The sequence below is a fragment of the Semicossyphus pulcher genome, unplaced genomic scaffold, assembly GCF_022749685.1.
Source record: "Semicossyphus pulcher isolate SPU_LCO1_2020_fin unplaced genomic scaffold, fSemPul1.0.p SCAF_3, whole genome shotgun sequence".
Taxonomy (NCBI): domain Eukaryota; kingdom Metazoa; phylum Chordata; class Actinopteri; order Labriformes; family Labridae; genus Semicossyphus; species Semicossyphus pulcher.
In genome coordinates, this window is record NW_027211704.1 from 26148533 (window position 1) to 26175519 (window position 26987).

Here is a 26987-nt window from a genome sequence, read left to right on the forward strand (position 1 = left end):
ACAGGCAGGCATATTTTAAGAAAGCATGAACAATTACCCACTTTGCTGAAATTAATTCAGAGCTCTCTTTCCATTTGTTTGACTCAAATAAATGGCCATTTAATTAAGTATGTCGGGAAATGAAACTGGTAAACATTGCAGGACATCTTACTAAATTTCAAAGAACGAAATAATAGGTATAGACATTTCAACTTCAATTTAACTGGCAAAGACTGAATTTTCAATAAAGGGTGGCCTACGTGAGCAGCTTTGGAATTTCTATGTTCATAGGAGACATGTGCCCTGCTTCTTTTCATCCTTTGTTACATTCCACTTTATTTCTTCTAATGACATGGAGAGTCACAGTGCATAATTAATAGGAAATGAAATATTCAAATGGCCCTAATGCAGCCTTGAGAGAAGTGTCTGGACACGGGAGCAGGGGATACGGGGAATTGACATCGAGAGAGACTATGAGCGTTGGCATGTGTCACTTTCTGGACTTCAAATGAAGCCACTTTTAAAAGCTCTCTGGCAGGATGACAGTCCCTAATGCAAATTGCCACAATAAAACAAGTTAAATAGACATTCTTGCATCGGTCTGCTTTTTACATCTTACCTACTTTGCCTGGTATTTTTTTCTCTCACAATTTCCAGTTATATAGAATAGTCCCAAATGTCACTGATAAGGTCTATTGTCTGCTCTGTTTGGTTGAATTTAAATCAAATCACAATTGTTTTCAGTAATATTCACATTTCAAATGCATTACAAATATCTGATGAACATTCATAATTACTAATCATTTCAAAAGTAGCAAATATTAAAATTGACAATTTTATATTTACACTTTTCTTAAGGATATATTAAGGATTTCATTTGTAAATGTTTTATGGTGGCTTATCTGTGTTTTTTAATGAGATATGCAGTGGTCCAAGACTGAATAACATACAATGCAATTACTGCTATGTTGTTCTGAAGTGGGAGAGATGCATTTAAGTTGTTAAGGCTGACAGTCAGCACAGCACTAGAGGGCACTACATTGTTTCACTGCTTCTGACCTCAGACTGGACACTGAAGAGATGGGTCTTAAACCTCATAAAAACACCAGGATCCAATGTGAACCCAACCCTACCCGTCTGTGTGCTGAACCCAAAAACAGGAAGAGGCATTTGGTGCTTGTATTTATCAAGATAGTGTGTGTGTAGGTATGTAATGTTTTCTTTAAAAGATAAAATAAATACACACACAGTTTAAAACAACATTTCAGTCCTGTGTCAGTTGTTACTGTTGGCATGTGGAGCTGAAATCTGGTTGACGTTAGAGTCCTCCTCACCTTTCTCTCTGCTGGTACACAGTACACTGTGTTCTGCTGACTTCATATGAACACAGACACACACACACACACACACACACACACACACACACCTACATGCACTTACACACACACACACACACACACACACACAAACTTTTCTTAACTAAAAAGTTCAGCATTTCTCACAACCCTTGGAGAATTTTGTAACAGCATTATAATGCCTGGTGTATTCTTCATTTGATTTTTTTTTTGAAGGCCCAAAGGATCAGTTGCTGGGTTTCATGTGGAAGTGCTTAAGGGTTTGAGAGTTAACACCTTGGTGAGCTGCTTGCAGTCTTGCCTGCTGTTAAACAAAGGCAGCTTTGTGCAGACTCTCCCCTAATGTTTTCTTAACATGTTCCAAGCAGTTTGAGCAGGCAACTAAAGTAAACAAGATGTTGCCATGATAAAAACACTTGTAAAAACATAGCAGAGTGCACTTAGAGACTTTTGAAGGCAGAGCTGTACCGGGCACACTGAATTTAACTCCCCTCTTTTCTATAAACAAAGGGTGAGGCAATGTCAGAACACAATAAATAGTGATGGATTAAAAGGGGAACTCCCAAAGCTGTATTATGTGTCTATGTTTGAAAGTGTTTGTGTGTGTAATATGTGTGTCAATGTTTAATAAAGAGGATGTTTTTTGAATACAAAAATACATTTCTTTTTTTTTCTTTTTGCACAAAACTCTATGTAACTACTATGAAATCCAGTGCACACCTTTCTAAGGTGCACTCAAAGGTGATTAAAGTATTAAAAAAAAATAAAAATCTTGATAAAAACAGGCAAGACTTTTAGCTGCCTCCGAGGCGTTGGTATGCAGCACCTATCTGTTCTGCATATGTGATGAAACTGTGTTCCCTGAGTGCTTGTTTTAGGATAATGGAATTGTGTCATATCTTGTTTAAAGTGCGACTAATCCTGGGTGACAGTGAGTCATTGATCTGGTGCAACAATGCAGTGTTTTCAGCCTCTCTGTAACCATGGCGCTGTTATGTGTTGGATTACTTAGAGCGGTGAGTGCGTACACATGGCTGATTCTGAACCAGGGAGCCTGAGTCAGATGGAGGAACATAGTGCAAAACAACTGTCTGTGTCAGGCTGGACAGGGTCAGACCCGGTATATACTTGACACTGGAAAGATGCTACACTGCAGGGGATGCTGACTGCACTGGAGCTCTAAAAGTACAGTATATAGAGTTCATTTTCACAGCGTGCTGAGGTTTACACCTTCTAGAAATTAGACAACAAAGAACCAAAAGACCAAAGAACAAGGAAGTAAAGCATTAAAAAGAGAGAAAAAGACAAATAAACCACTAAGAAAAAGGCAGGACACACACCAATCCCCCTGTCCAGTGACAAGGGCAAACATGCAGAGCGCCCTAAGCGAAGGCTGCCACAGATAAACATCCTACCGTTGTTTGTTTGGGAAAAATGGCCCCTGTCACCATGGGAACTGCACTTATCACAGGAATTAGAGGTCCATGCCGTTCTCAGAAGGAGACCCCTCCACAGTTCCCTTGTCAAGAGAGTGCAAACCCAGGCATCCACACTCAGGGAAAACAACCAGCTGAACCTATAGTGCCTCTGAGTCACAGGGGGTCACAAAACGTGTAATCGACCCTACAAGAGGACAAACAAACTGTGATAGAAACATACTTGCAACTATAACTTATACTTACTTGAGGAATGACTGGAAATCGTCAAATACAGCCTCACATCCAGGCCACTTGCACACACCATGACCATAGAGAGGGTGACTGTGGGGAGAAAGCTCTTCTAGTGTGGATCTGAAAGGGAAATGAACAGAAGGAGACATGGTTATTTAGTTTAAGATTTTTCTGGAACACAAACCAAATATTAACCAGATATCACAGAAGCTGGTTAAGTTAATGCTGATTAGGGCTTTCCTGTGTGTATGTTGTTTCCACATGAAAACAGTGACTTCAATTTAATATGTGAGCCTTGTTCTGTGTGGAATCAGTGTTACTGTGTGATCTCTGCTTGCTCTTCTCTTAAAAGAGCAGACTCATGTTGTGAAAGCACAACCAAATCAATATGTAGTTATTTTGTATGACTGAGCACTGTTGCAATTTACTTTGATCATAACTGCAAGGGGGCTCCCTCTGTCACTGCTTTTTCTGTGCTACCTGCTGCATCATGTCCAAGAGCCTACCTGGAGAAAGGTGTACGGCAACATGAAACCCCTAGGGGCGTCGGGCACTTTCACACTGTGCATAAGGTGTAAACATCCCCGCCTAGTATAAATCTATATACTGGCCGATCCATGTCACCAGGGGCTGACATACACACATCTATGGGGTAAATAGCTTTGCACAATCTGAGAACAGTCTGCGTAGCGGCAACATCCCTGAAAATAAACTTTACAACATCTTCCATATGGTAAGGTGTAGAACCACAGCTAACCACGATCGGTGTTAAGTGAAAGAGGCCTGTGTGGAGGCATTGTCAGCTAAGAGAGTAAGACAGGCAGCCATATGGACACAGGCACTATACAAGAAACACAACTTACAGCAACAAGAGCCTGGGGGACTGGCCTATATCTCTACCACCTGTGCTTCTGGTAGCTTGTGAGCGCAACACTGATGCCTCTCCTCCAGTTTGAGCCCTGCTCTCTAAGACAATGGGCCAGATAGATTCATTCATTCATTCATTACACCAAAACTCTATTGTTGGAAATAAGTCCAACGACGTAAAATTCATTCATATACATATATAAAAAATCCTACTACTATTTTCAGGGGACATCTTTAAGCATATAATATATGATATGATATTTAGATTAATTTCTATCAATGTTAGTAAAGCTGTACCTCGAGCAGAATATTTTAAAGGTTTTCTTGTGTTGAAATGGCTTGCTCAAGAGTCCACATTGTCCATTACATGTGATAATTGCATTGCAATTAGGGAGCAGTCAAGCATTCATGAATGTGGCTAGGATTCTTTTTTCTGCCTCTTTCAAAAGTCTTTATTTTTCAGTAATGATATATGCACTCACATTAAGACCTCTGTTTTGATACAGGTGATCAATAGATGGCAGAAGACGTATTATAATGAGTTTTTAACAAAGAAATGTGTGGACTGGTGTAGGTAATGCTGGTTTTCAATTTAAAGAGACCCTTTTTAATTCTTTGCAAGCAGTCATGTTAATTTCTGTATTAATAGTATATTGAAATGTGAAGTGCACTGGGAATCAGTGAGCACGAAGCGCTGTGAGGGTCTGAGGGCTGGTTTTAAAAGGGTGGCTGGCTAAACAGTAGTAAATGACAGAGTTTACACCAAATGAGCTACATTAGCGTAATAGAAGAAGAGTGTAGGATTCACAGGGTTTTCTCCCATTTGAGAGCATGTTGGAGGGGGAAAAGGAAACCACTTTGTTGTTCCCTGTGTTGCGTTAAATTTGACTTGCACCCATGAAAGGTCTGTCAGGATGTTATTATTGTCAAGCAGCCCGGGGGAAGAAGACTCTAATGATCTTGTAACAACGATAAGGGAAACCGTGTCATCAGCTTCCTTTAGAGGAGAAGGAGCATTAAAGTGTCAATAGGCGGGAACAGAAAGTGTGCCAACCTTCCAGGTGTTAGACTGTTTTTATGTGTTGACAGACAGGGGGAAACGCAAACAGAGATGACTTAGACAGCTGCGAGCCAGTTGCTTTCTCCTTCTTTTGATGAGGAGTCATGATCTATGGCATTGTGCTGATGGACTCAACATATAAGCCAAAGTGGAAAAATTGATATCCTCCATGCTTAGTCAGTTTGGCCAAAGAACACTTGCAAGGCAGTGGCAAGGCAGAATGTGTAAGGCCAGTCACAACACTGCATGGCGTGCACAAATTTATTTTTAGGAAATTTTTTTGGGTCTGAGAAAAATTAAAAGCAATAGAGGTGGGAATGCTGTGCTTTATCTGATAATGTATCTCCTTAAACGAATGCTGTGTTACAGTCCCTGAGCTGTGGTTACTAATTGTTGTTGGGAAATAAAGTGGGCCAAGCATTTTGTGACCCCCCCCCCCCCCCCTAACAAAGCTGATTCAGCACGGTATTGGTAATTTGTGTCAGATACAGATCAGGCCCATTTCATTGAAACAAGCAAATGATTGAATAAAGATAACCTAGCTCACAGGGGTATATCTCTATCTATGCATCACAGTTGCGGGTATGGCAAATAACACAGGTTGACAGATTGAGTGACTCAGGCCCTGGTCATATCAGGGATATTATTCAGACAAACAGAAACTCCAGCCTTCCTTGCCAGAATGTTCTTTGAGACAAGTAAAAGCAGAAACACGTGCCTTGTCTTCGTTGTGTCAAGTCGGCAGTGATTGAATTTCTCCTCCTTCCTTAAGACGGAAGTGCAAAGCCGGTGAGTGATTCCTGTGGATGCACTTAAGGTTTTAGTTGCAGGCGTCGTTGTGCCTGGGCAGATTTTATATGACACATGAAACTAACTACATGGTACTTAGGGTCTGCTGTAAACCAATCTGAAGCCAGTCGGGAAAACAGGCCCATCAGCAGAGAGGCTTGTTTCTGTTACATGACAAAAGGACTGGCAAAACAGCATCAATTAAAAGTTCATTAAGTTCAGCACCAGGAGGATGAGTGAATGCTCTCTATTTACACCAAGGCCAGCCCAATCCATTATCTTCAACCTGATTTTTCAAGTCCCTGGACTATAACACAGTGGTTTCCTCAGAGCCATGGTTAGAACGACCATACTTAATACAATTTAATTTTCTTCCTATGGTCTTATTGGAATTAAGGCCGCTTCACAAAGAGAGGAACAATGCTCTTGATGGTTGCTGGATTTCAGTGTTCTGAAATTACCTAAAGGATTTTTGGTTGTTTGAATGCAAATTTGCATCATTATGCATTTAAAAAGATGTTTTGTGTTCACTTTATATCACTTGTATTTTCTTTGTAATTGCACATTGAAAACTCTGGGTAGGTAATCCTTGACTTCCAAGATCAGTCTTGGCTTGATGACACTCACCTGCTTGGTTTTTATGACAGATCTAAGAAACAGCAAGAAATATTCACACATACTCCGTCTTCTTCACTTAAGCACGTCTTAAAGTGCTGTTGACATCTTTGTTAATCTCTGTCAGACAGCACAAGGCAGAGGGACTGCCAGCTCTTACATTAAGTCTTCTCCAATGTTTTTTGGTGCCCTCAGTCGTGGTGGGTTCTTGCCTTTTCTTCGCTATCATGTATATACCTTGTGATATAGGATGAAGACAGGAAGTCACTATCCTCACCTGTGATTTTCCAGAGATTCAGCCAGACACTGATTTGTGGACTGGAAGCCAGTGAATACTGTCAACTCTGGGAGCATTAAATGTATTATATTTCTGTGTTCGAAGCTAACTTTGAAACTTTAAACCTGATACCACTGCTTGGAAAATATACAAATAAGTGCTTTTTCATTTTTTTTCCTCTCCATCAGTGAATCATAGTATTTTCTCTCAACATCAAAGATCCTCTCCACAACCTGTCCTCCATCGCAAACCCTCTTTACCTCCAAAGGCCTTCTGGTTTACAGTGCAAAACATGATTTCATCTGCATTGCTTTCATAATGATGCTTATGTTTTGGTTACTGAAACACAATGCAGATGTTATGCAGTGAGCTCATGGTGCCTGGAGGCTCCTTACTAGCAAGCAGTTCAAAGATCAGGCTTTGGTGCAAGTAAACAAGCAAATGTGTAAGATGCCAAATTAGTTACTTCCTTAAAGACACAGACACACAGCTCAGAGAAAAAACACCATTCTCTTATTGACGAGTCATGGTTTTAAAATATATTACACTCAGCTTGACTTTCTAACATTTAATTGCTTGTTGTTTCTATGTGTTCTTTTCAGTCCTTGGGTGATACATGATGATCATGTTGATTTTACAACAAGTTCACAGTATACAAGGAAGATTTTTTCCATTCTGAAAGACACTGGTAATCTAAACGTGTTCAAGTAAGTGTAACTCAAGTCACAGCAGCTCTTGTGCAACTAAAACAATAGCAGGAGGCAGTGAATACTGCTCATTTATGTATGGTGATCCTACTTTGACTTTGTGCACATTTCTCCAAAGCCTTGTATTCCTTTAAGGTGTTCCTGTGAAATCCTCAGCTGTACCTAGGCACATAGAACAATGATCCTATCACAATAATAGTTAAAGATGTGAATTAATTGCAATCTCTGTGGAAATTCAATGGAGACATGTCCATCAACTAAAGCCCTTTGAGAAATAGTAATGGTATATAGGAATATGTGGCACATGGGCCTTCTAATTACAAAGATACTGTGAAGACAGTAATTTAAGGAAGAGTGCTTTGAAGAGCTTGTGTGTCCTCACTAGTATATATTACTATTGTAAGAGCGTGCAAAAGATGTAAGACACATGCAAATAAAAGAAATGAAAACAAGAAATAAAGAGGGACACTGTAGAGGGAGAGACTCACCCTTCTCTCTTGTGACTCATGTACTGCCCATTTGTGGAGCCATGGTGATTGAGGAGTGGGTTCTTTGGCGGTGCCGGGGATGACAAGTCAAGGCCCCGGTGGCCGTTGTTGCTGCTGTTGTTGTGCTCCTCCTTCACATGAGCATTTGTCACCTCTTTCCACAGTTGCTGCAGCTCTGCTGGAATCATGCCTGAGACAAACAAATTGGATAATTAAATCAATTAGCAGCTAATCATACTCTCTTCTTCATCACTTAATTAAATCAAAGCATCTGTAAACAAAGCCATGTATTAATTAGAAAATATTCCACTACAGGGTATTGTGCAGAAAGCTCTTGCCCAGCCTCTCCCTCCTGCCACCTTATTCTCTCCCACCCCTTTTTTCTTTGAACTGAAGAGTGTTTGTAAACCTAAATCCCTGGGATTCACACAAATGTCATGCCCAGAGTAAATAATTAACAGCTAGACAAGGCATGAAATGTAAATAATCCCTATCATTTCCCCTCAACATCAGAGATGCAGAACATATACAACAAAAAAAGTTTAAATAGCAACACAGAAAACATCCCAACCATTCCTTGAGAAACAGGACCCTGGGGTTATATTCTCAAAATCGCATTAATGTGCAACATACTTAAAGCTCTGCACCGCCTCCAATTGACACAGACGACTTAAACCTCATTTAACAATTCAAGCACACTGCAGCTCACACAGCCCTTTCAAGACAGAAGACGTTTTTCTGCTTGCTGGAAACCCATCTACAAAGTGCATGTGCATTTTTCTGCCTATGAGTGCCTTTGTTGGAACACAATATATTTGTGTCCATGGTGTTTCTTTTACTTTGCGGCAAGAGCATTTGACACATATGGGGGATTAAGATGTCCACTCAAATAAGATTAAGCCTCATGGGCGCAGAATCTTTGTCTTTTTTTTGTTTTCAAAACATGCTGCATCTGGGTAACCCTGATTTTAATAGCATACTGAAAGATCTATAGGGGAATATGTTTGAATTTGTAATGGGTCTTCAAATATTTAATAAGCCACATATTTTAAGCATGGTGAAAGAATCCCTTGGATATGTGGTGAAGACCACTCATTTAACATTACAATTAATTAAATCCACTCTCAGAATGAGCACTGGCAAATGAATGATGATTTGCACATGCTTATCTACTTGGGGTTATATTCTCCATATCCCCCCTCCCTGTTTCTCATCACCAGTTTAATAGATACCAGAAGTGCTCCTTTCAAACACCAGATTGTAATACATTGTGTGCAAAATGCTTAGTCTTCATTTATTCCTGTTGTGGAAAATAACTGTGAGGTGAAGATCTCAATACGATCAGCAAAAATATTTTTAATTTGATAAGCTACTAAAGATTTTAATTATGCTGGTAATGGAGAACATTGGCCTAATGAGGCAGAGGACTCCAGAGAGTCGCAGGGGCTAAGAACTGTGAAATGAGTCTGATAGGATTGCTGTAAATTCGCACTAGATCGTTTGCATATCAAAGAGCAGGAAATGATTACAGGACAAATCAATAACCTTTGCACGTTCCAAGGAGTGTCTTTTCCTCATTCGAATATTTCAACACCATCGCTCTATTCTGCTTGTCTGTATTCTCCCTTTTTCTCTTCAATGCCTTGATGTGACCTAATTAACGTGCACATCTATGACTGGCCAAACATTCTGTGTTACAGCATTATAATCCACTGCTTGCTGATTTCCAGTTGCCTTACCAAATGATCTATTGTTGTTTTGATAGTTAACAGAGACTTTTGAGTCTTTCTTGTTTCCTTTATTCTGTGATAGCTAGTTTAGAAGGTCACTGGTGATGTGAGTGTCCTGCGCTCCGACAGCGGGAACAATCATTTTCCCCCACTTGGTGCCCGGTGACAGTGGGCGATGTATTTTTAGCCGATGTGCTTGACAGGGCGGCCCGCTCTGGCTCAATTACCCAGCAGTCCTGGTGACCCCGACACCACTGTTTACTCAGATATAACCGCAGAGGATAGACTGGTCTGATGAGGGAGGTAACGGAGTGGGACAAGGCTGTCTCTTTCTGGATCTAGTCCTTAGTTTTATTGCTCTCTGTTCTCCTCTTCCCTTTCCTACTCCTATCGTACCCTAACCTCTTCTTACTTAACAATAGATATGGCTCATAATTCCAAAAAAAATGACAATAAAATATCATTGCACAAATTTCAAAGAGGGTATTATTTTTTGGTGTTCGGACGCAATACATGAACTTTCTCTTCATCGGATTACTGTAGGACACATAATGACATAGATCTGTAAATTGTCTTTCTTTGGTCCCCAGTTTGTCCATCCCTTAAATGCTGGATTGGTTTATCTTTCCTCTTTCCATTTTTCAACACAACTATTCCACTCATTACAGCCGGGAAATACGGACAAGCACTCTAAAAAATGTATGTTGTTGGGACACTTGATTGATCACCAGCCTCCCAACTCAATTTTACCTCTGCAGGTAGCTCTGGCACCCAGACAGGCCGAGCTCTTCAACCTTTTCCTGTCCTTGTCCCCCTGTACCCAGGTGACCATGTTCAAGCAAGCAGAAAGTTGATTTAAGGTTCATAATGACATCAGTTGCAGGCCATCATCCCCCAAATAAAAAATGGGCCCCAGTGCTCTAGGCTCTTTAAACCGAGCTGTTACTTCTCACACACAGAGATGGTGCCATGGGGGGACCGTGACATCGCTATTAGTTTATTGTTCTGTCAGGCTGGGACCTTTACTGCACCCCTGTTTATGTTGCTGTGATCACTGGCCTGCTGATATGCACCCCTTAGGCCTGAAATATGTCCTGTCCTAATGCTGAAGGAACTATTACCAGTAGCCCACTGGTGGATGTATCAATCACTGACAGGTCAGCCGCATTACCCACCGCTGTCCCTGATGTGCTGCTGTTCTGTGACCACTTCATGGCTTCCTACATTCTTTGCTTTCACAATACCACCAAATTTGTCTTGTCACTTTCCCCCAGCCGCTCCCAGGCAGCTTAAATTATGTTGTGCAGCTACAAAAACTCACTCTCTTGCAGGGGAACTACAGAGGATGAGTGTTCGTTTTAGGCAGGGTGTGCACAGACGCTGCCCACTTCTGTGACACAAAACCACACTCACACTCGCATGTAAACATTACACACACACAGCACCGAAGCAACATGAACCTGAGCAACGACTGACTCATTTATAAGGTCAAGAGACATCCGAACATATTGTTGCAATTAATAACAGACACCGTCTGGCTGCTTCAAAGACTTTGAACATTAATGTCAAAAGAATTTACGACACACTGAGAAACATTATATTGCCGATGATATGAGCAATTGCTTTTTTACTGAAACTGCTATCTACAAGTTTATACTTAATCAGAGCTATCAAATCGTTTGAAACTAATTTACATGCAATCTTTCAGTTCATCTTTTTGGCAAAGACAATGACTTTAATCTGCCTCAGCCAATAATTCAACTAAGCAGGATATTGATGCAAATATGAGGTAAAAACACATAATAGTGTGTGTGTGTGTGTGTGTGTGTGTGTGTGTGTGTGTGTGTGTGTGTGTGTGTGTGTGTGTGTGTGCAGAGTGACTGATTAGCAGAAAACCTTTTTGCTCCTTTCATTGTCTTTACACCTGAAACAATAATACAGCGGTTTTCATTCTTTAAATAATTCTACTGATATCTACATTTTTGGATAAACGATCTAAAAATAATCATGCTAATTTACTACCCCCATGAAGAATATATAATCACTGGCAACCAAACAGGGCAGATCAACTAATCTCTTACAGTGCAGTGCTAACTGCTAGCTGAATATTGCAGATTAGATCTCAGCCTCATAGGCCTGGCCCGCTGATGCATGAAAGAGTTTAGCGATGTGGAAAACAGAAAGGTCATCAATAACTTCGACAGTCAAGCAGAAAAATGTGTAGAATAGGAAAAAAAACTGTGGGCCTGAAGCACTAGCCTAAATGTTGTAACAGCTGTCGGAGGCACAAAGTTAACCATCAATTGTGATTGCAAAGGCAAACTAACAAGGTTCGACAACTCATAAAAACTGGAAAAAAAACACATGGGGAGATTCACTTTGCCATTTTGATGTTTATGCAAACTACATATTAAAGATTTCATCCCCTCACTTTTGAGTAAAAGTCACTTCAATTTATTGTTTAAGAAAGAAATTAACTACAAATAATAATGAGACAGATTTTTTCAACAAAATTTCTTCTTTATATTAATTGGGTCTATGCCAACTAATATGCAGATACGATGGTGATGCATTGTAGGAGGCTTCAAATATTAATGATTTGTTATTTGTTCATACAAAATGTAATGCATGGATGGATTCTAATTCTGTTCTGGATAAATTAACAAGATCATTGAAATCACTTTTTTATAGATTCATGTGTGCAGCATTAACAAATGTAAATGTCTGTTAAAAAAAAACAAAAAACACAATCTTGATAGGGTGAGATGCCTTTGAGAAAGAAGATGATGACAGTGAAAACAGGATGTTCTGGGGCTGTTGTGAAATCCGTCATTAATACAGTTCCTAGTCATACCACCCTTATAATGCTTTACTCAAGGGGTGTGTGTATGTTTGCCAGACATCTGACACAGAGCAATTCAGCTAAGCACACTCACAACACAGCATTGCCCCACGCCCGTGCCCATGGCAATCGCCTGCGAATGGATAAGTGATTTCATACCCAGCCCAAACAATAACACTACTGTACAGACCGTGTTGGTGTTTGCCTATAAGTTCCCCCCCCCCAAAAAAACCTCTCCTGTTTTTATCGCCCATATCTTGTTATTTCAAAACTGTTTGTCTTTGATGTGTATGAATAGTCAATGTCATGTTCCCTTTTGACAGTGTCTTTGTCACAAGGCTACCACTCCTTAACAAAATATTAAAAAATACACAAAGAAATAAACTTCCTGGCCAAACAACTATTGACTCCCTGTTGAGTAATAGGCACTTTCACAATGACAAGTTCACTGGCAGTTTACGGACAACAGATCCAGATCTTCCTCTAGGCTGAAGGATACTGCAACCACAGTGCCAATCTCAGCCACAGGATAGAAAGTTCAAGAAAAAAGCATGAATAACAACAGCATCTCTATTTCTTAAGAGCGGCATTTTTGACGTCATAATTCTGACACAAAGTGTAACAATACTGATTAGCCTGTTAATAGTCATGGGGGGGCTTGAGCCAATCCCAGCTGTCATTGGGCGAGAGGAGGGGTACACCCTCTACTGTTCGCCATTCAATCACAGGGGTGACACATACTGTAGCGACAGACTACATTTTACGCTCACACTCACACCTACAGGCAATGTTAGAGTCAGCAATTAACTTAATGAGCGTGTCTTTGGGCTTTGGGAGGAAGCTGAGTACCTGGAGGGAACCCATCCATATACGGGGAGAACATGCAACTGGGATTCAAACTAGGAACCTTCTAGCTGTGGGGCAACAGTGCTAACCACTGCACCACTGTGCAGCTCCAAAATGTGACAGAATTTCATGTGACAGAATTTCAATTGAAAGATATTTGACAAAGGTATTTGAAAGAAAATGATTTGAATGTGCTAGCAGCTCATACTTTACAGACAGTCCCACATGACAGATGATTACTTTCTCTATTTAGATATTTTCATGTGGATAATTTTCCTTTTAATAAGAATACAGTCACAAGCAATGTTTTAAGAACAATTCTGATATATCAACAAATAGATGTATTAGACTAATATTATATTATCTCAGGGGTAAAAAGAAATGATGGATCAACCCCAGACACATACTTGACAGATTTGATACAGTCTTGTAGGCTAGTATTTCAGTGCTGTGTTTCAAGTGCTGTGATGTTAGGTACTGACCCTGAGTGAGCGAGTGCAGTGGCAGGCCAGTCTGTCCAGGCTGGATTGTGAGCAGCCCTTGCCTCTGAAGGTTGAGCAGATGTTGCTGCTGGACCTGCTGGACCTGCAGGAGCTGCTGCTGGAAGGCCAACTGCTGTGCTGACACCTGCTGCCGATGGCACACACACACACAACACACACACACACACACGCACACACCCACCCACACACACACATACACACACACACACACACACACACACACACACACACACACACACACACACACACACAAGAGAGGCACACCATCAGTAAACAAACATTACATAGAACCATAAGAGCCAGTGCAAACATGTAAAGCTGAATTTCAGGTTTGTTCATCACTTTATTTCTGTATGCCTTTGAATAAAAACTATTTAGTTTAAGGCCATAAAGTTCATAGTTCAGTTTGTAAAATTTTACCCTTGAGAACAACACGTTACTTCATTTTAATAAAAGTTACTGGATTTTGTTTGTGGTAACGCAAAATATTATATTTTAGTTTTCATACATTTTGACCTGACTGTGGGTTTGTCTAAGCCCACTTAAAACAGGTAGCGTATACATCTCTCTCTCTCTTAATTAATGAGGAGTCAGGAGGCAAATGACAAACAATGAAACAACATAGTTAATCATTCATAATAAGAGCCACACGAATTTAATTACAGCCATTCATAATTCAGCAAACAACGTGTGACTAAATCAAAGTGCTTTATAACCACCCTAGCAACTCTCACAACTCTCCCAGACACGGCACAGAGCTCAGGGATACACTCTTCCCCAAACCAGCACAGCAGGCTTTGTTCAATCACATGCTGCGGACTGACTGAGAGATAGCTGTTTTGTTGATCTAACTGTGCTGTGGCTGTTTCATCAAAACATTATTAATGAAAAGCTGGAGTATTTTTACAGATTTAGGTGTTAGGGGGAAATTTTCCTTTTTGGTTACTGTAAACTGTGGACTTTGATAGTAGGAAAAAACTGATATGAGAGTAGAGAAAAAAATGGAAAGGAGAAAATGTCAAAGTCAGAATAATAAATAGAGGGAAATTATCCTAAATCCCCACTTTCCTATGAGTAAAAAAAAAGGAGATTATATTTAGATAACAGGGGCACAGAGGAGAGAGATGACTTTTAACCCTCACACATATGCCTGCTCACAACACATCCACCAAAGTGTTCAGTACAAATAAGACAAGATCTACTGGGACACCTATTCTAATAGATGAGGACGAAATAAGCAGAGGAAATGCAATGGGATTCTCGGGATGTAAGTTTAAGTATACAAGGCCAGTTGTGAAGCAGGTAAGAGAAGGGGGGGGGGGCAGCAGTGCAGGGGCTGCCATGCTGTGCACTCCACCCTGTTACCAAACACAGGATACAACTCATTTTTACTTCTTAAACTTGGCTGTCAGGTCTCTCGCTGAAACCACTGAAAGAACCAGAAAAAATGCGCCTACTCTGCCCATCCCCGTCAAAAGGGTCCAGCAGCTTTTCTTTCCTTCCTCTCCCTCGTATTGCCCCACACCCTGCCTGCTGCTCCACCACTGGCTCAGTAAAAATCTCTGGGCAGCAGTGGCCCATTACAGTGTGTAAGATCATCTCAATGGATCAATCACTGAGGAAAGGCCCATTGACTGTGGTAAAGAAAGCTTATAACAGAGGAGTAAGCACATTTATTCATAGGCTCCTGTGTGAACTATAGAGAATGACAGAAACGTGAGAAAAACAAGGGAAAGAAAGACATACAGGTCTCAGTTAAATGTGGGATTCAGGTGGCCTTTGATTTACTCTGTTCTATATGAAAGGTCGTTGGTTCTTTTTTTCCTTCCATCAGTGTTAGAAAAATTCCTCATGTCTTCACTGGTTTTCTGTACTCCAGCTTCTCCCTGACAGCCCGTGACAAAGATAATAGTGCCAAGGGGGCGGGAAATCACAAAGACCAATGTCTTTTATCGAAAATGCTAAATAGGCTTTTCAGAAAAAAAAAGGTTGGAAAGAAAAATGGAGCATTGCAAATAAATTGAACCCTCTCCCCTTTACTTTTTTTTTTCATCTTGTCCCATCAGATGACAAGAGCTCCTGTGTGCTCCCAGCATGTAGACACATTAAAAACCTTCGACCCAGTAGACCAAATAAGAGGTTAACTAGAAGTGGCACAAGGGAGTGAAAAATACAGTTGCTGACAAATGATAAAGAGTGCCACTGGCAGGCCTTTATTGTCAAGCTTCAAATATTAAGTTAAAGATCTTTGAAAAACTAAATTTTGATGCCTTTAAAATAAAAGAGGCACAAAGCAACAACAGGGGGTTATTGTCTGGCAGCCACAGGGGAGTCACTGCATAATTCTTATTCTGTCTTTTGATGGCTGCTAGAAATGTGACTGAAAAAAGAGGGAGCAATGCGGAGAGGAAGAAAACATTGGCAGAGGGGGAGAGCCTCTCGGGGCAGCATCCATTTCCTGTGATCATACATAATATGCTTCAAAAGTACTTTTTTCTTTTATTCTCATGCTCCATTCAACTGATCAATTGCAACTCCTTGTGTCTCCCCATCACCTCCCCCCTCTTTTCTTCCTTGCTCCTCTAGTGTTTACATCAGATACGACTTGGTGACAGGCCCTATCTGAGGCCGACGAGCTGTGCTGTCATGTTGATTTATGGGAGCATCACGCCTCAACTTGTCCAAACTGAAGCCTGCAGTTCATTAATTAGGGAGCTACGACTTTGAAGTTAGGAGCTTGGACAGCACATGGACGTGTAGAAGTGTGAGCATGTGTAGATGTGTGTGTGTGTGCTTTTACCATTGGGCCTAATATTCTGTGTTTCCTCATATAACCAAACAGCGAACTCAATGGGGACAAGAGCAAAAATTCCCAGATTGTCTTTGAACTTCTTCTGACTGCACAATAATAATTTGCTTTGTCCACAGTGATGCCCGTATCCTCCAGTCATTAACACGCATTAAGCTGCTGCCTATGAGCAACCCCTGCTGACTGGAGGAAGCGAAGGAGGGACAGTGAGAAATATGGAGAAGAAAAAAAATAACTCAACATAGGCAACAAAGCTTGGAGCGCTTTCTGCACTGATATCTCACAATTACATGGCTTCTCTTCCTCTGCCATTTCCATGTTAATTACAGAGAAAAGCCTTTCAGATTTATGTGTTCCGTGTTCCTGCCTTTTCCCCGTCTGCCTTTCATTATATCCTACACAAGGTTTACAGAAATGGTCATCTCTTTCTTTAATACGACACTTGCCTACTTGAATAAAAAATATATAACCAAAAAACTGAGGCTCAGGGTTTTTAAAATATTATAGATTTAATATGAAGATATTTCCAGAAAAAAAACACTGTAATCTTAGCACAGCTTTATCTGGTAAGTCTGACATGCTAATCAGAAGCATGAGTGCACTTGATTCTCCCCCTCTCCTCTCTGCTTTAACCAAAGTCTGGAAGCAGATGGGGTTGAGGGAGGGAGCACACATGCCTTCCATGCTCTGTCTGGCCAACGGTTTGCTAATGGTAGACAGTTGGAGTGATGTCAGCCTACCTCTTTACTCGGCTTGCTGCCTGCATGCTGCTGCTGCTGTAAAAGCTGGAGGTGGAGCTGTTCCTGCTGCTTCTTGTAGAACTCTTGAAGTTGCTGCTGCAGAAGAGACAGGAAGGCGACGTGTGAGTCTGTTACTCGAATAAGCTCAGGGATAAGAAAAGAATAGCAACTCAAAGTAAACTTATCTTTGTGAAATACTGTCTATAAATAAGATGATTTTTAGTCCAACCTAAAACATCCAACAACTGGAACATGTGATACCTTGTCTGACAATTTACTGATAAATTACCTGCTGTAACATGAGGGCCTGTTGCTGCTGGAGAAGAACCTGGAGCTGCTGAGGGCTCAGGACTTGCTGTTGAAGGATCTGCTGCATCTGCTGTGGAGTTATCACTTGAGGTGTCATCATAGCCACTGACACTGGAACCTGCACAAACACACAAAAGAAGCAGATAGAATTCCATTGATACAGTACATATTTAATTTATATCTAAAATATGAGCATTCATCTATACCTGCTTATTTTCAATCATTAGTAAGTGCACTATTGCCTATCCCAGCAGAGGAGATCTCTATCAAATCTCATCAGCACTGTCATCTTGATATCTTTCAAGACGTGCTTGCCCTCTAACAAACTCATATACACACACATTTCAACCCTTCTAACCGTTATGACACCACACAGGACTGCACAGGACATGCAACAGACAGGCGTGGATCATGTCTGTGAAGTTAATCGCCATAGTATCCTCCATCCTGAAGCCTTCCCCTCTAACACACAGCCCCTGATCCTTCTCAAAGCTGGCATTTTATACAGCAGCGCAAACATGCTCTACCTAAGGACATGAAAGATTGCCTCAAAAAAGCTGCAGTTTGCTCGTCGCACAACATGTCATGTGAGAACATTTCATTAGAGACACTGTCAAATGCAATCTATTATTGTGAAGATAAAGAGTGCCCGGAGGAGGAGCCACAGTGAATAACAGGCAGGCCTCAAACTTACTCCCAGTAGAAAGGTGTGAGTGCCGGACTCCACGAAAACAAGTGATTTGTTGTGACACTGAATGAGCACCCACAGTTGCCAGGGTGCTTTAATTGCTCGGAGTGTGTCTGGACGCTGCCACTCACTGCTTAGATGTGCGATACCAAGAAAATCTCAATTCTTTGACATTTGGAAGACCAACAACAAATAAGACGTACTTGAATATGCTGCGTATTTGTAGTTTTTAACATGTTTTGGCAATCGTTCTGTTGTGTACGTGTGTGTTTACATTAGTACTTAGTGCATAAGTGTATTTTGACATTTTTTTGTGTCTCTCAAGGGCCAATGTCGGCAGCTGAAAGAGCTGGCATAACGAGTGACAGTCTGTCTTAACCAAGGTTACCCATATTGTGTGGCCACTGTGTCTAATGACAGCCTTTGAATTTTTCATGCATTTCTGAATGTGATTTTACTGTTTAAAATCTCCTCTGTTAGCTAAAAGGGGCTTTCTTGTCACACACCCCGCATGCATATCACCTTATTCATTCCCCCCACTGTGGCATAAAACAACAACAAAGTGCTGCCATAATGAACAGCCTGTACTGCAAATGCAGAGGAAAGGGCAGTGATGTCAAATAGAACCAGCTTTGATGCCCTCAGTGTAATTTACTGAGCAGTGCTACACTGAGCTGTGTTATTCCAGCCCTAAGAGAATGACAGAGGTTCAGCCCCACCCAAGACTAACACACACTTTGCATTTCACATCTCCAACATCAGGCACGAGGAGGAAAATGCAATATTAATTTACCCCTATATTATGTCCTAAGATTCCGATCACTTTGACTTTTATACATGACTTGTCCTGTCATTTGCTCTAGCCTCTCACATCCGAATTTACAGTCATTATCCACAGAACACTTTTTTTTCGGGGCACTGAGCATCACTACATTTGATAAACATGAAGGTCAACCATCCAGCCATGTCTTGCTGACATGCAAGTGACATATGTGGTGTAACATAAAATTCCTGTCCAAACATAACATTTACCCACCATGATGGGATAAATAATAATGCCCCCTTTTTTCTGACGCTTTATTATTACTTCATGCATTAAAACCCTACTCCTTAGTTACCATGCTCTATTTTTACTACCCCGTTAAAGCTGTAAATTCAGTCCTATTCCCAAGTTAACAGAGAGATTTTACACACTTAAACTGCTCTCAAAAGCTGCCAATTTCATTACAAATTATATTGAGATTTCCAGCAATTTAAGTCTTAATTATTTACACCTTGTGTTTATATGTCATCAGGATCACACATTGCCTTGTCAGGAATGTCTGGCTCACAGTAACTACTGCTTGAGCAGCTTCCTTAGTGCAGAGCCCTAGCAAGACGCTATTACAGACCCCCATTTTATTACCCATTACTCCATTACCACTCAGGTCATTAGCAGCGAGAGGGATTGTCTGCTTCTTAACCTATTGATCAATGTAACTACTACCATTTAATCCTGTGTTGAAGGAGTGAAAATCTGCCTGAAAATAGACTGGATCCTATTGAGGGGAAGGGCGGGAGGGAGCATTTTATCTGAAAAATATAACCCTGGCCGATGTATTGTGCACATTTAACGCAAACATAGGACTCCAGTCGCCATTTAAAGCACTCCCATATGTTGTACTCACTTATCCCTGATCCACAAAAATATATCACTATCCAAAGATAGTCTAAAGGAAGACCTGTACTGGGCTAATAACAAGAGGGATCCACTGACCCAGCTCTAATCTTCTAGAACAATATGAGGGTGTGAAAAAGAGGACATTCTGAGAATGCCAGAAATAGCTGACGTTTATGAATTTCACGAAGGTGTGGTGCTCTCCAGGTGCCTCCCATGCATAAACATTTAAACCTGGAACATTCTCACACAGCTGCAGAGTGACTAGAGGCAATATACTATACCAGCACAGGCCTGCTGGCCAAACACACACGCACACAAAATCCAAACTGTGGCATGTTAGCTTTCACAAGCACATACACGCAAATGTTAGGCCAACAACACCCTTTACTTGAAGAGCAAAACCATATTATTAATAAGAAAGTGCTTGTACTATAAAAGTATAACAATTTATATACAATAAAACACCAAACTTTTAAAATATAATTAAACAAGATTGATTAAAAAATGTGAATCGGTTTTTATTCTATATTACAACAGTTATCAAAAATAAGATTTTTTCCAAAGATAAGAATCTTTCATTTAGTTTTTTTTAATTGCCTACACTGCCTCTAATTGTGAAGTAACACACTCACATACACACAAACACACACACACACACACACACACACACACACACAAAGTATAGAATGCATTTTGCATTGAAAAGATATCTACAGTAAGCCAATTCCTCTTTGTGATAACTTACAGAACATGATAATCTATTGAAGGAACCGCAACTACAAATCTTAAAATGCTAGAGAGTCACGGATTTAGAGTTAACGAAAATGCTCACCGAAGATCTCTTCCTGTCACAAGTCAGAGGTGAAAGCCCAGTGAAAAGGAGTAGGGTTGAAGGAGTCTGAAAAAAAGCCTGTTTCCCAAGCACTCAGGCAATTAAGGGGAAAAGAAATGAGGGACAAGGAGGTGAATAACTGTGAGACCGGCAGAGACGTTTCACTGACCGCATAGGTAAAGCTTGGCTGAAAGAAAAAAGGAAGGGAAAAGAAAAGAGAATAATCAAATTTTCATTTGAGCTCCCTGGGGTCATCTTGTTTTGTAGGGGCATCAAATGGAATGGCAAAGTAAAAAAAGAAATAACAAGCCCTAGAGAAATCACTGAGTGTAGTCTGTTTGATGCTGTTGTTTTACCTTGGTGGTGTAAGGAAACGACTTCCCATTCTGACTATGATGTCTTTGCAGGAAAATGTCGCCGAAATGAGGATTTATGCAAAGTCTTTTATTTAAGTGATGAGTGAATATAATTAATCACTAACATGACTGCACAGATTAATTGCATATTATCCATTCAGACTGATAGAAATATCTGAGGTGGAAAACATTTATGGACCTTAAAAAATCAACAACCTTTTCCCCTAATAATAATAATAATAAAAATAATAATAATACTTATTATTTTTATTAGTATTATTGTTGTTGTTGTTGTTGTTGTTATTATCATTATTATTATAGTTTTTTGTACAAAACAGAATTTTAATCCTAGATTTTTCTGTAAACCAGAACTGCTAATCCCCACGTTTTAAGTCGAAATTGTTCTCTTCTTATCATTTACAATCGAGCTGCTTTTAAAATATTTACAGCTCAGATAAACAGAATTATCACAGCCATACTATGTCACCATTTACCATATACTATATATTTTGAATTGCGTATGGGGTGTGTGGGTTGCTGCATGGGCTCAAACTATTTGCAGCAAATGCAAAAACAGGACTGAAGATTGCATTTTAATTAACTTTTCAACCACAAATAAACAGGTCTTCGCCTGAGCTTTCCCAGTGTCCGGTCTAAGCAAACAAACTCCACGGTTAAGTGAGCGAGCTCTCACCCCAACAATAACAGCTGAGCTGCAAGTTGGACGATGTTTCCCACATTGGAGGAATTCACCACTGCAGGTGACCACTGCTGAGGGGAGGGCACACAGTTCCCCCTAGAAACACACGCACACATACCATCCTTTGCATCACCACTGTGTTTAAGTATTTGTGATCTTATTCTAAAATTAAAAATTAAAAAACACCAAGGTGCAAAAACCAGGTGGAGTCTATTTTTTTTGTAAAAAGTGATATCATTAATATTGGTTCGATTAAATTAAAACTGGTGAAACTATTTTATATATATTTTTAAACAGAAAAAAATGATTTTCACAAAAAGAAAGAGCAGGTGAATTTTTTTTTTTTGACATGTGACTCAATGTCCTGTCACTCATTATGACCTTTCAAGGCACACTTCCCAGGCACTTTTTCACAGCCACAAGGCATTTAAGTTCTGAAACTTTGCTTACAAATAAAAGGTGACAGCCACTATCATGCATAAAACAGTTAACCCTTTTCAGCTTTCTGGTAAACATCTTACATTCTTTGTTGGGCTGCGATCTATGGTTTATCATTTCTACACAGTTACGCCATTATGCAAGTTGTTCAGATGCATTATTTGAGTCAGATAAGATTTAATTAAGATGACAGCCTCTAAAATCCCATTCAAATAAAACTGCAGTCAAAAGACAATGGCTGACACATCCTTGTGCAGATTGTTTCTATTGTCTGCACACCAGCAATGCAAAGCTAATCCTTTATTCCCTCTCCTATTTAACAGCAGACAAGAGGGCTGCAAATTATATTTATTCTTTACACTTATAATGTTTCTGTGTTATAAGCATATTATTATAATTATAAAGAAAATAATTGTGTCAGTAGTAGGTCCACAGCGTAAACAAAAAACAGGAAATGTCAAGTGATATTTTTGACATTAGTGATCAAACCTTATTTTGTAGGTGTAACATGTCAAAACCATCTTATCCTTCAGTGTTTTAAGAATTATAGGTTGTAGCAGAGGTAAGTGGTGAAAAAGACCTTCTGCCGTTAAACACTACACCATGCAATCTTATCATTATCCTACCATCTCAACACTTTGAAACACATGGCATCTGAAGTGTAGAGTTAATATTCCAATCTGAAACAGAGACGCACTAACGTAGCACTGTAATACCCCTTAAGAGCAAATAAAAACACATTTAGTCAGGGAAATAACAGATGTTGCTGTCAGCTCACTACTAAGGAATTCAACAATTCTTGTCTCCATTTTTCTGCATTCTCCAAAGACCATCCCTGTAAAGGATATCCCAGCAAGGGTGAGGCTCTAGCGGCTAACCCTTGTTCCCCCCTCTCTGGGTACGCAGCTAATATCTGGTTGCCTATGTCATGGTTTAGAAATGACAGGTGCTGGCAGCCCCTCGCCTTGACAGGCCACTGCACAAATAACACCCTTGCCTGAAAGGGCTAATGCACTACTAATGAACAATAAATCAACTTTGATTACAAACTGTCAACCCAATCAGCTCGCACTCCAGCTCTCCCAAAGTGCGAATCTCGGCACAGCTGCACAGCATTACGGTGCACTGTTTGGGCTTCCCCTTTCTCCTCCTCAACTGTTTGATTTTCCCCACACTATTTCCAGCATCTCTCCTTACTTTCTTGCGCACACTTTCTGAGCATTAATATAAGTTGATCACATTGCACCCCCAAAAGTTTGGGTAAATGAAATGTGCATTGAGACAAAAAAACCAAAACACTTGAACACTTTGAAAAACTGAATCAGAGTTGCATTAGTGTATAAATTAAAACTGTTTTAGTAACAATATTTTTTTTTTTAAAACAATTGAAAGTGGACAACTGTCTTCTGTCTAAACCTTAAACATTTCACATAGGACTAAAACTTGACAGCAGAAGTAAAATAGAATACTACCACAACTTTCCCCTCCTAAATGTAGTCTGCAATCCCTTTGTTGTAAGTATAGACACACACAAACACACACACACACACACACACACACATACAAATGTGTACACTCTAACTTTTCAGGAAGACATGAGCGATGACATTTGGAGTGACAGTGTGTCTCTAACATGGTTTTGTGGAGATGGTGTGAAATATAAAGCTGTGCCAGCCTGTCTTAATACACTGTGACACCTTAAGAAGAGTAAAAATTAGTCCAGGCCACAGCCTTAGGAGCAAGAAAAGTCTGACCTACACTTATTCACTCAGAGGAACAAAATTATTCACAAAATACATAACCAGCAAACCCCACTGTGTAAGCATATTTCCAATGCCTTACCCTAGACATATTCCAAACAATGAAGCAATAATAAAATATTTTTTCTAAGAAAAACATCAATGTAGGGCAACTGTTTTTCCTCGAACTTTCCATAATTCAAACTACATACAGTACAGTACAGATCCTGTTAAACTGGTTAGCTCACTAACAGAAAAGTAAACAAAACCAAATAAACAGTTGGAAATGAAAGCGAAAAAAAATATTGTAAATTGTTAGGCATATAATACTATAACTGACAACCGAGCAAAGCCAAAAAAACACTTGCTTGAACAAAAATGTGAAGTGCTCAAAACAATTAATAGCCCAGTACTGAGGCAAGGAGAAGAGAAGCATATTATCAATACAGTCCTATTTCCTAATGCAACACATTCTGATACAGTACATCAAATGTACAAGACACCTGCCTCTTGTTTCTCCCATAAGGACAGGTCTGTAACTGCCTGTGTCTCGATGTCAAGGCAAACCTTGGATAACCCCTTTTCTCATAGAAACTGCATAATAAAATTATACAATTATATTACAGAACATCAGCAACAAACAGACATAAGTTCCCTTTCCCTTTCTCCCCTGGTCAAATTAAATTGTCAAGCTTTTTTACACAAGAAAGCAGCAAAATCACAGAAATCAATCATATTGACAAACCTGACAAACTCCATTTAGCTGGCAGGGTAAACAGAGTGCTGGGCCACGCGGTGTGGAGTGAAGCAGAGCGGAGAGCTGAGCGGAGAGGGAAAGAGAGAGAGAGAAAGAGAGTGAGAGAGAGAGAGTCAGTGAGAGAGAGAGAGAGAGAGAGTTAGGGAGAGGTAGAGGCACACAGGCTGGCAGGCAGGGAGGCTGAGAACAAGCGCTGCTGTGCTGTGGAGTCTACAACCTTCCACGGGATACAGACAGTTTGCACGCGTAGGGTTGCTCCCCTGGCTGACAAGATACAAAACTATCCAATCAACCACGCCCTTCTCCACCAATCACAACCAGCCCTCTAAACATAATCAATTCAAATGGGGCCACACAATAGGGAGCTGCGGGCTGGGCTGCAGGTGAACCCGTGCCTTTGTGTTGGGGCCCCTTTAAAAAAAAAAAAACGACACAGTTGACGGCTGTTAACCCTTTGACCCCTTCCGGGACTCCGGCCATGGTATTGAAACAATGGGGGCCTAAAGAAAAGAGGCCCTTTAATTAAACAACAGATAAGTAAACACAGCTATCCAGCAGAAAGAAAGAAACTGCCCCAGCTATCAGCCCCTTTATGGTTGTGCTTAATGGAATGTTTACAGTGCAGGGACAAAGACACAACTCATTGCATGCTGAAAAAAAAAACAAATGCACAAACACTTCTGATGCTTTGTAGAATTTGACTTTTCCTTTCTTTTAAAATTCCAAGAATGAGATAATATCAGGTTTATATTTTAGACTAAGAATGTGTTTTTGCATAAATGCACGTTTGTTTTGCATTGTATTTCCTCCACTAATGTCTATGTGTACTATTGCATGAAAGCACATAAATAGATGGAATATACTATAAGGCCAGTTTGTTAGTGGTTGGTCATAAAATCCACCACAGCAGCATAAACGTTTTTGAGTAGTTTTTAATCACTTATTCTACAATTTAGAGTTAGACATGCTAAAACCACTTACTTTAATAGCTAATATTACACCAGCTTCCAGGCAATCCATCCAACTTCATCCCAATGAGAGCAATTAGCTGTCATAATATCATCACACTCTTAAACACCCATATGCACTCGGTAAGAGATAAAGACAGGCATGGAAAACAGGATTCTGCCACCTACTGGAGATTCTTTTTAACTCATCGGTGAAGAGAGAAGGCTGGAAATGCTGGCTTATATATTGATCACTTAACTGACCCAATCTTAAAGTGAGCATCATTTATCCAAATTCAAGTAAAAGTGTTGCTTATTCTTTTGTACATAAAAGCATAAATAAATGGAATGAGTTGTTAATCAAACCTACTTAAAGTAATAACAATAAAATCTGGTTCACTAACTTGTGCAACCCACTTAGCAAAGAACTAAAGGAGGCATGAGGCAAGATTATCACCTCACTTTGTTAATTATCATAAAAAAAACCCCAGCTCATATCAACAGCTGTAAACCCTTGGCCAAGGATGAAGGAATGTCCATGGGATGCATTCCAGTCCGCAAACACACTGGTAAAATAAACAGAGAGCCCGAATAACAAGCCACCGCTCTCATCTGCTAATAACTAACAATGAGCTCTGCTAAGATGGCCTGACCTATATAAATTATTGACTTGGACACCTCAAGTGTCAAAAGTGACAATTCTAATACATATCATAGTGAATAATTAAGTGGAAGAAAGGGACACTTATTTTCTATCTGACATCGTCAAGACAGCTCACACAAAAAGACACTGACATGCAGTCATGCTTACTACTGCATTCACGCACTCGGTGTACACACAAACACACACATGCACAAAGTGGTTTAGACGGTAGCCACACTCATCTCCCCTGGCACCCTCCCTGGGGTGGTATGTCGGCGTATTCTCAATAAAACACCTTCTTAGCAGTAATAGGCCACTGTTCTCATTTCAACGCTCCCAAAGGCCTCATGATAAATTTAGCAGACGCACAGTTCAAGCTTCTCCTCTCATACACTGTCTTTCTAATCCATTGCCGTGGTGGCTGTGCAACGTAAAATAATTACACATATGTGTCGATGTGATACACACGCTATATAGATTTTTTTTCCCTGTGCTGAGAGAAACATCAATATCCTTGAGCCTTCAACCAGCGTCCCTTGTGATAGTTTACAGAGAGTACAGAGCAATTGTGTTCATGACAGAGTGGATGACATTATAAAATACTCCCATTTCCTGCTTGAGTTAGAGTGAAAGTATGAGTT

The 26987-nt window shown here is 40.2% G+C and overlaps 1 protein-coding gene across 5 annotated transcripts in view; it reads right to left on the reverse strand.

Annotated features, from left to right (window-relative positions):
- Nucleotides 1-26987, reverse strand: part of foxp1b (forkhead box P1b) — a 136618-nt gene that overhangs the window by 15558 nt on the left and 94073 nt on the right. For 3 of the 5 annotated variants that reach the window (XR_011309324.1, XM_069677732.1, XM_069677728.1), the window contains 5 exons: nucleotides 17567-17704; nucleotides 17278-17373; nucleotides 13708-13855; nucleotides 7808-7997; nucleotides 3017-3124 (listed from right to left, as the gene is read on the reverse strand). Coding sequence is in view for 4 of the 5 variants with exons in the window: in XM_069677732.1 (XP_069533833.1) it covers nucleotides 3017-3124; nucleotides 7808-7997; nucleotides 13708-13855; nucleotides 17278-17373; nucleotides 17567-17704 (680 nt within the window). In the remaining variant the exon portion in view is untranslated. Of the gene's footprint in view, nucleotides 1-3016; nucleotides 3125-7807; nucleotides 7998-13707; nucleotides 13856-17277; nucleotides 17374-17566; nucleotides 17705-20766; nucleotides 20788-24744; nucleotides 24789-26987 lie in introns of those variants that run through there. The other 2 variants (XM_069677729.1, XM_069677731.1) reach the window with 2 other exon arrangements.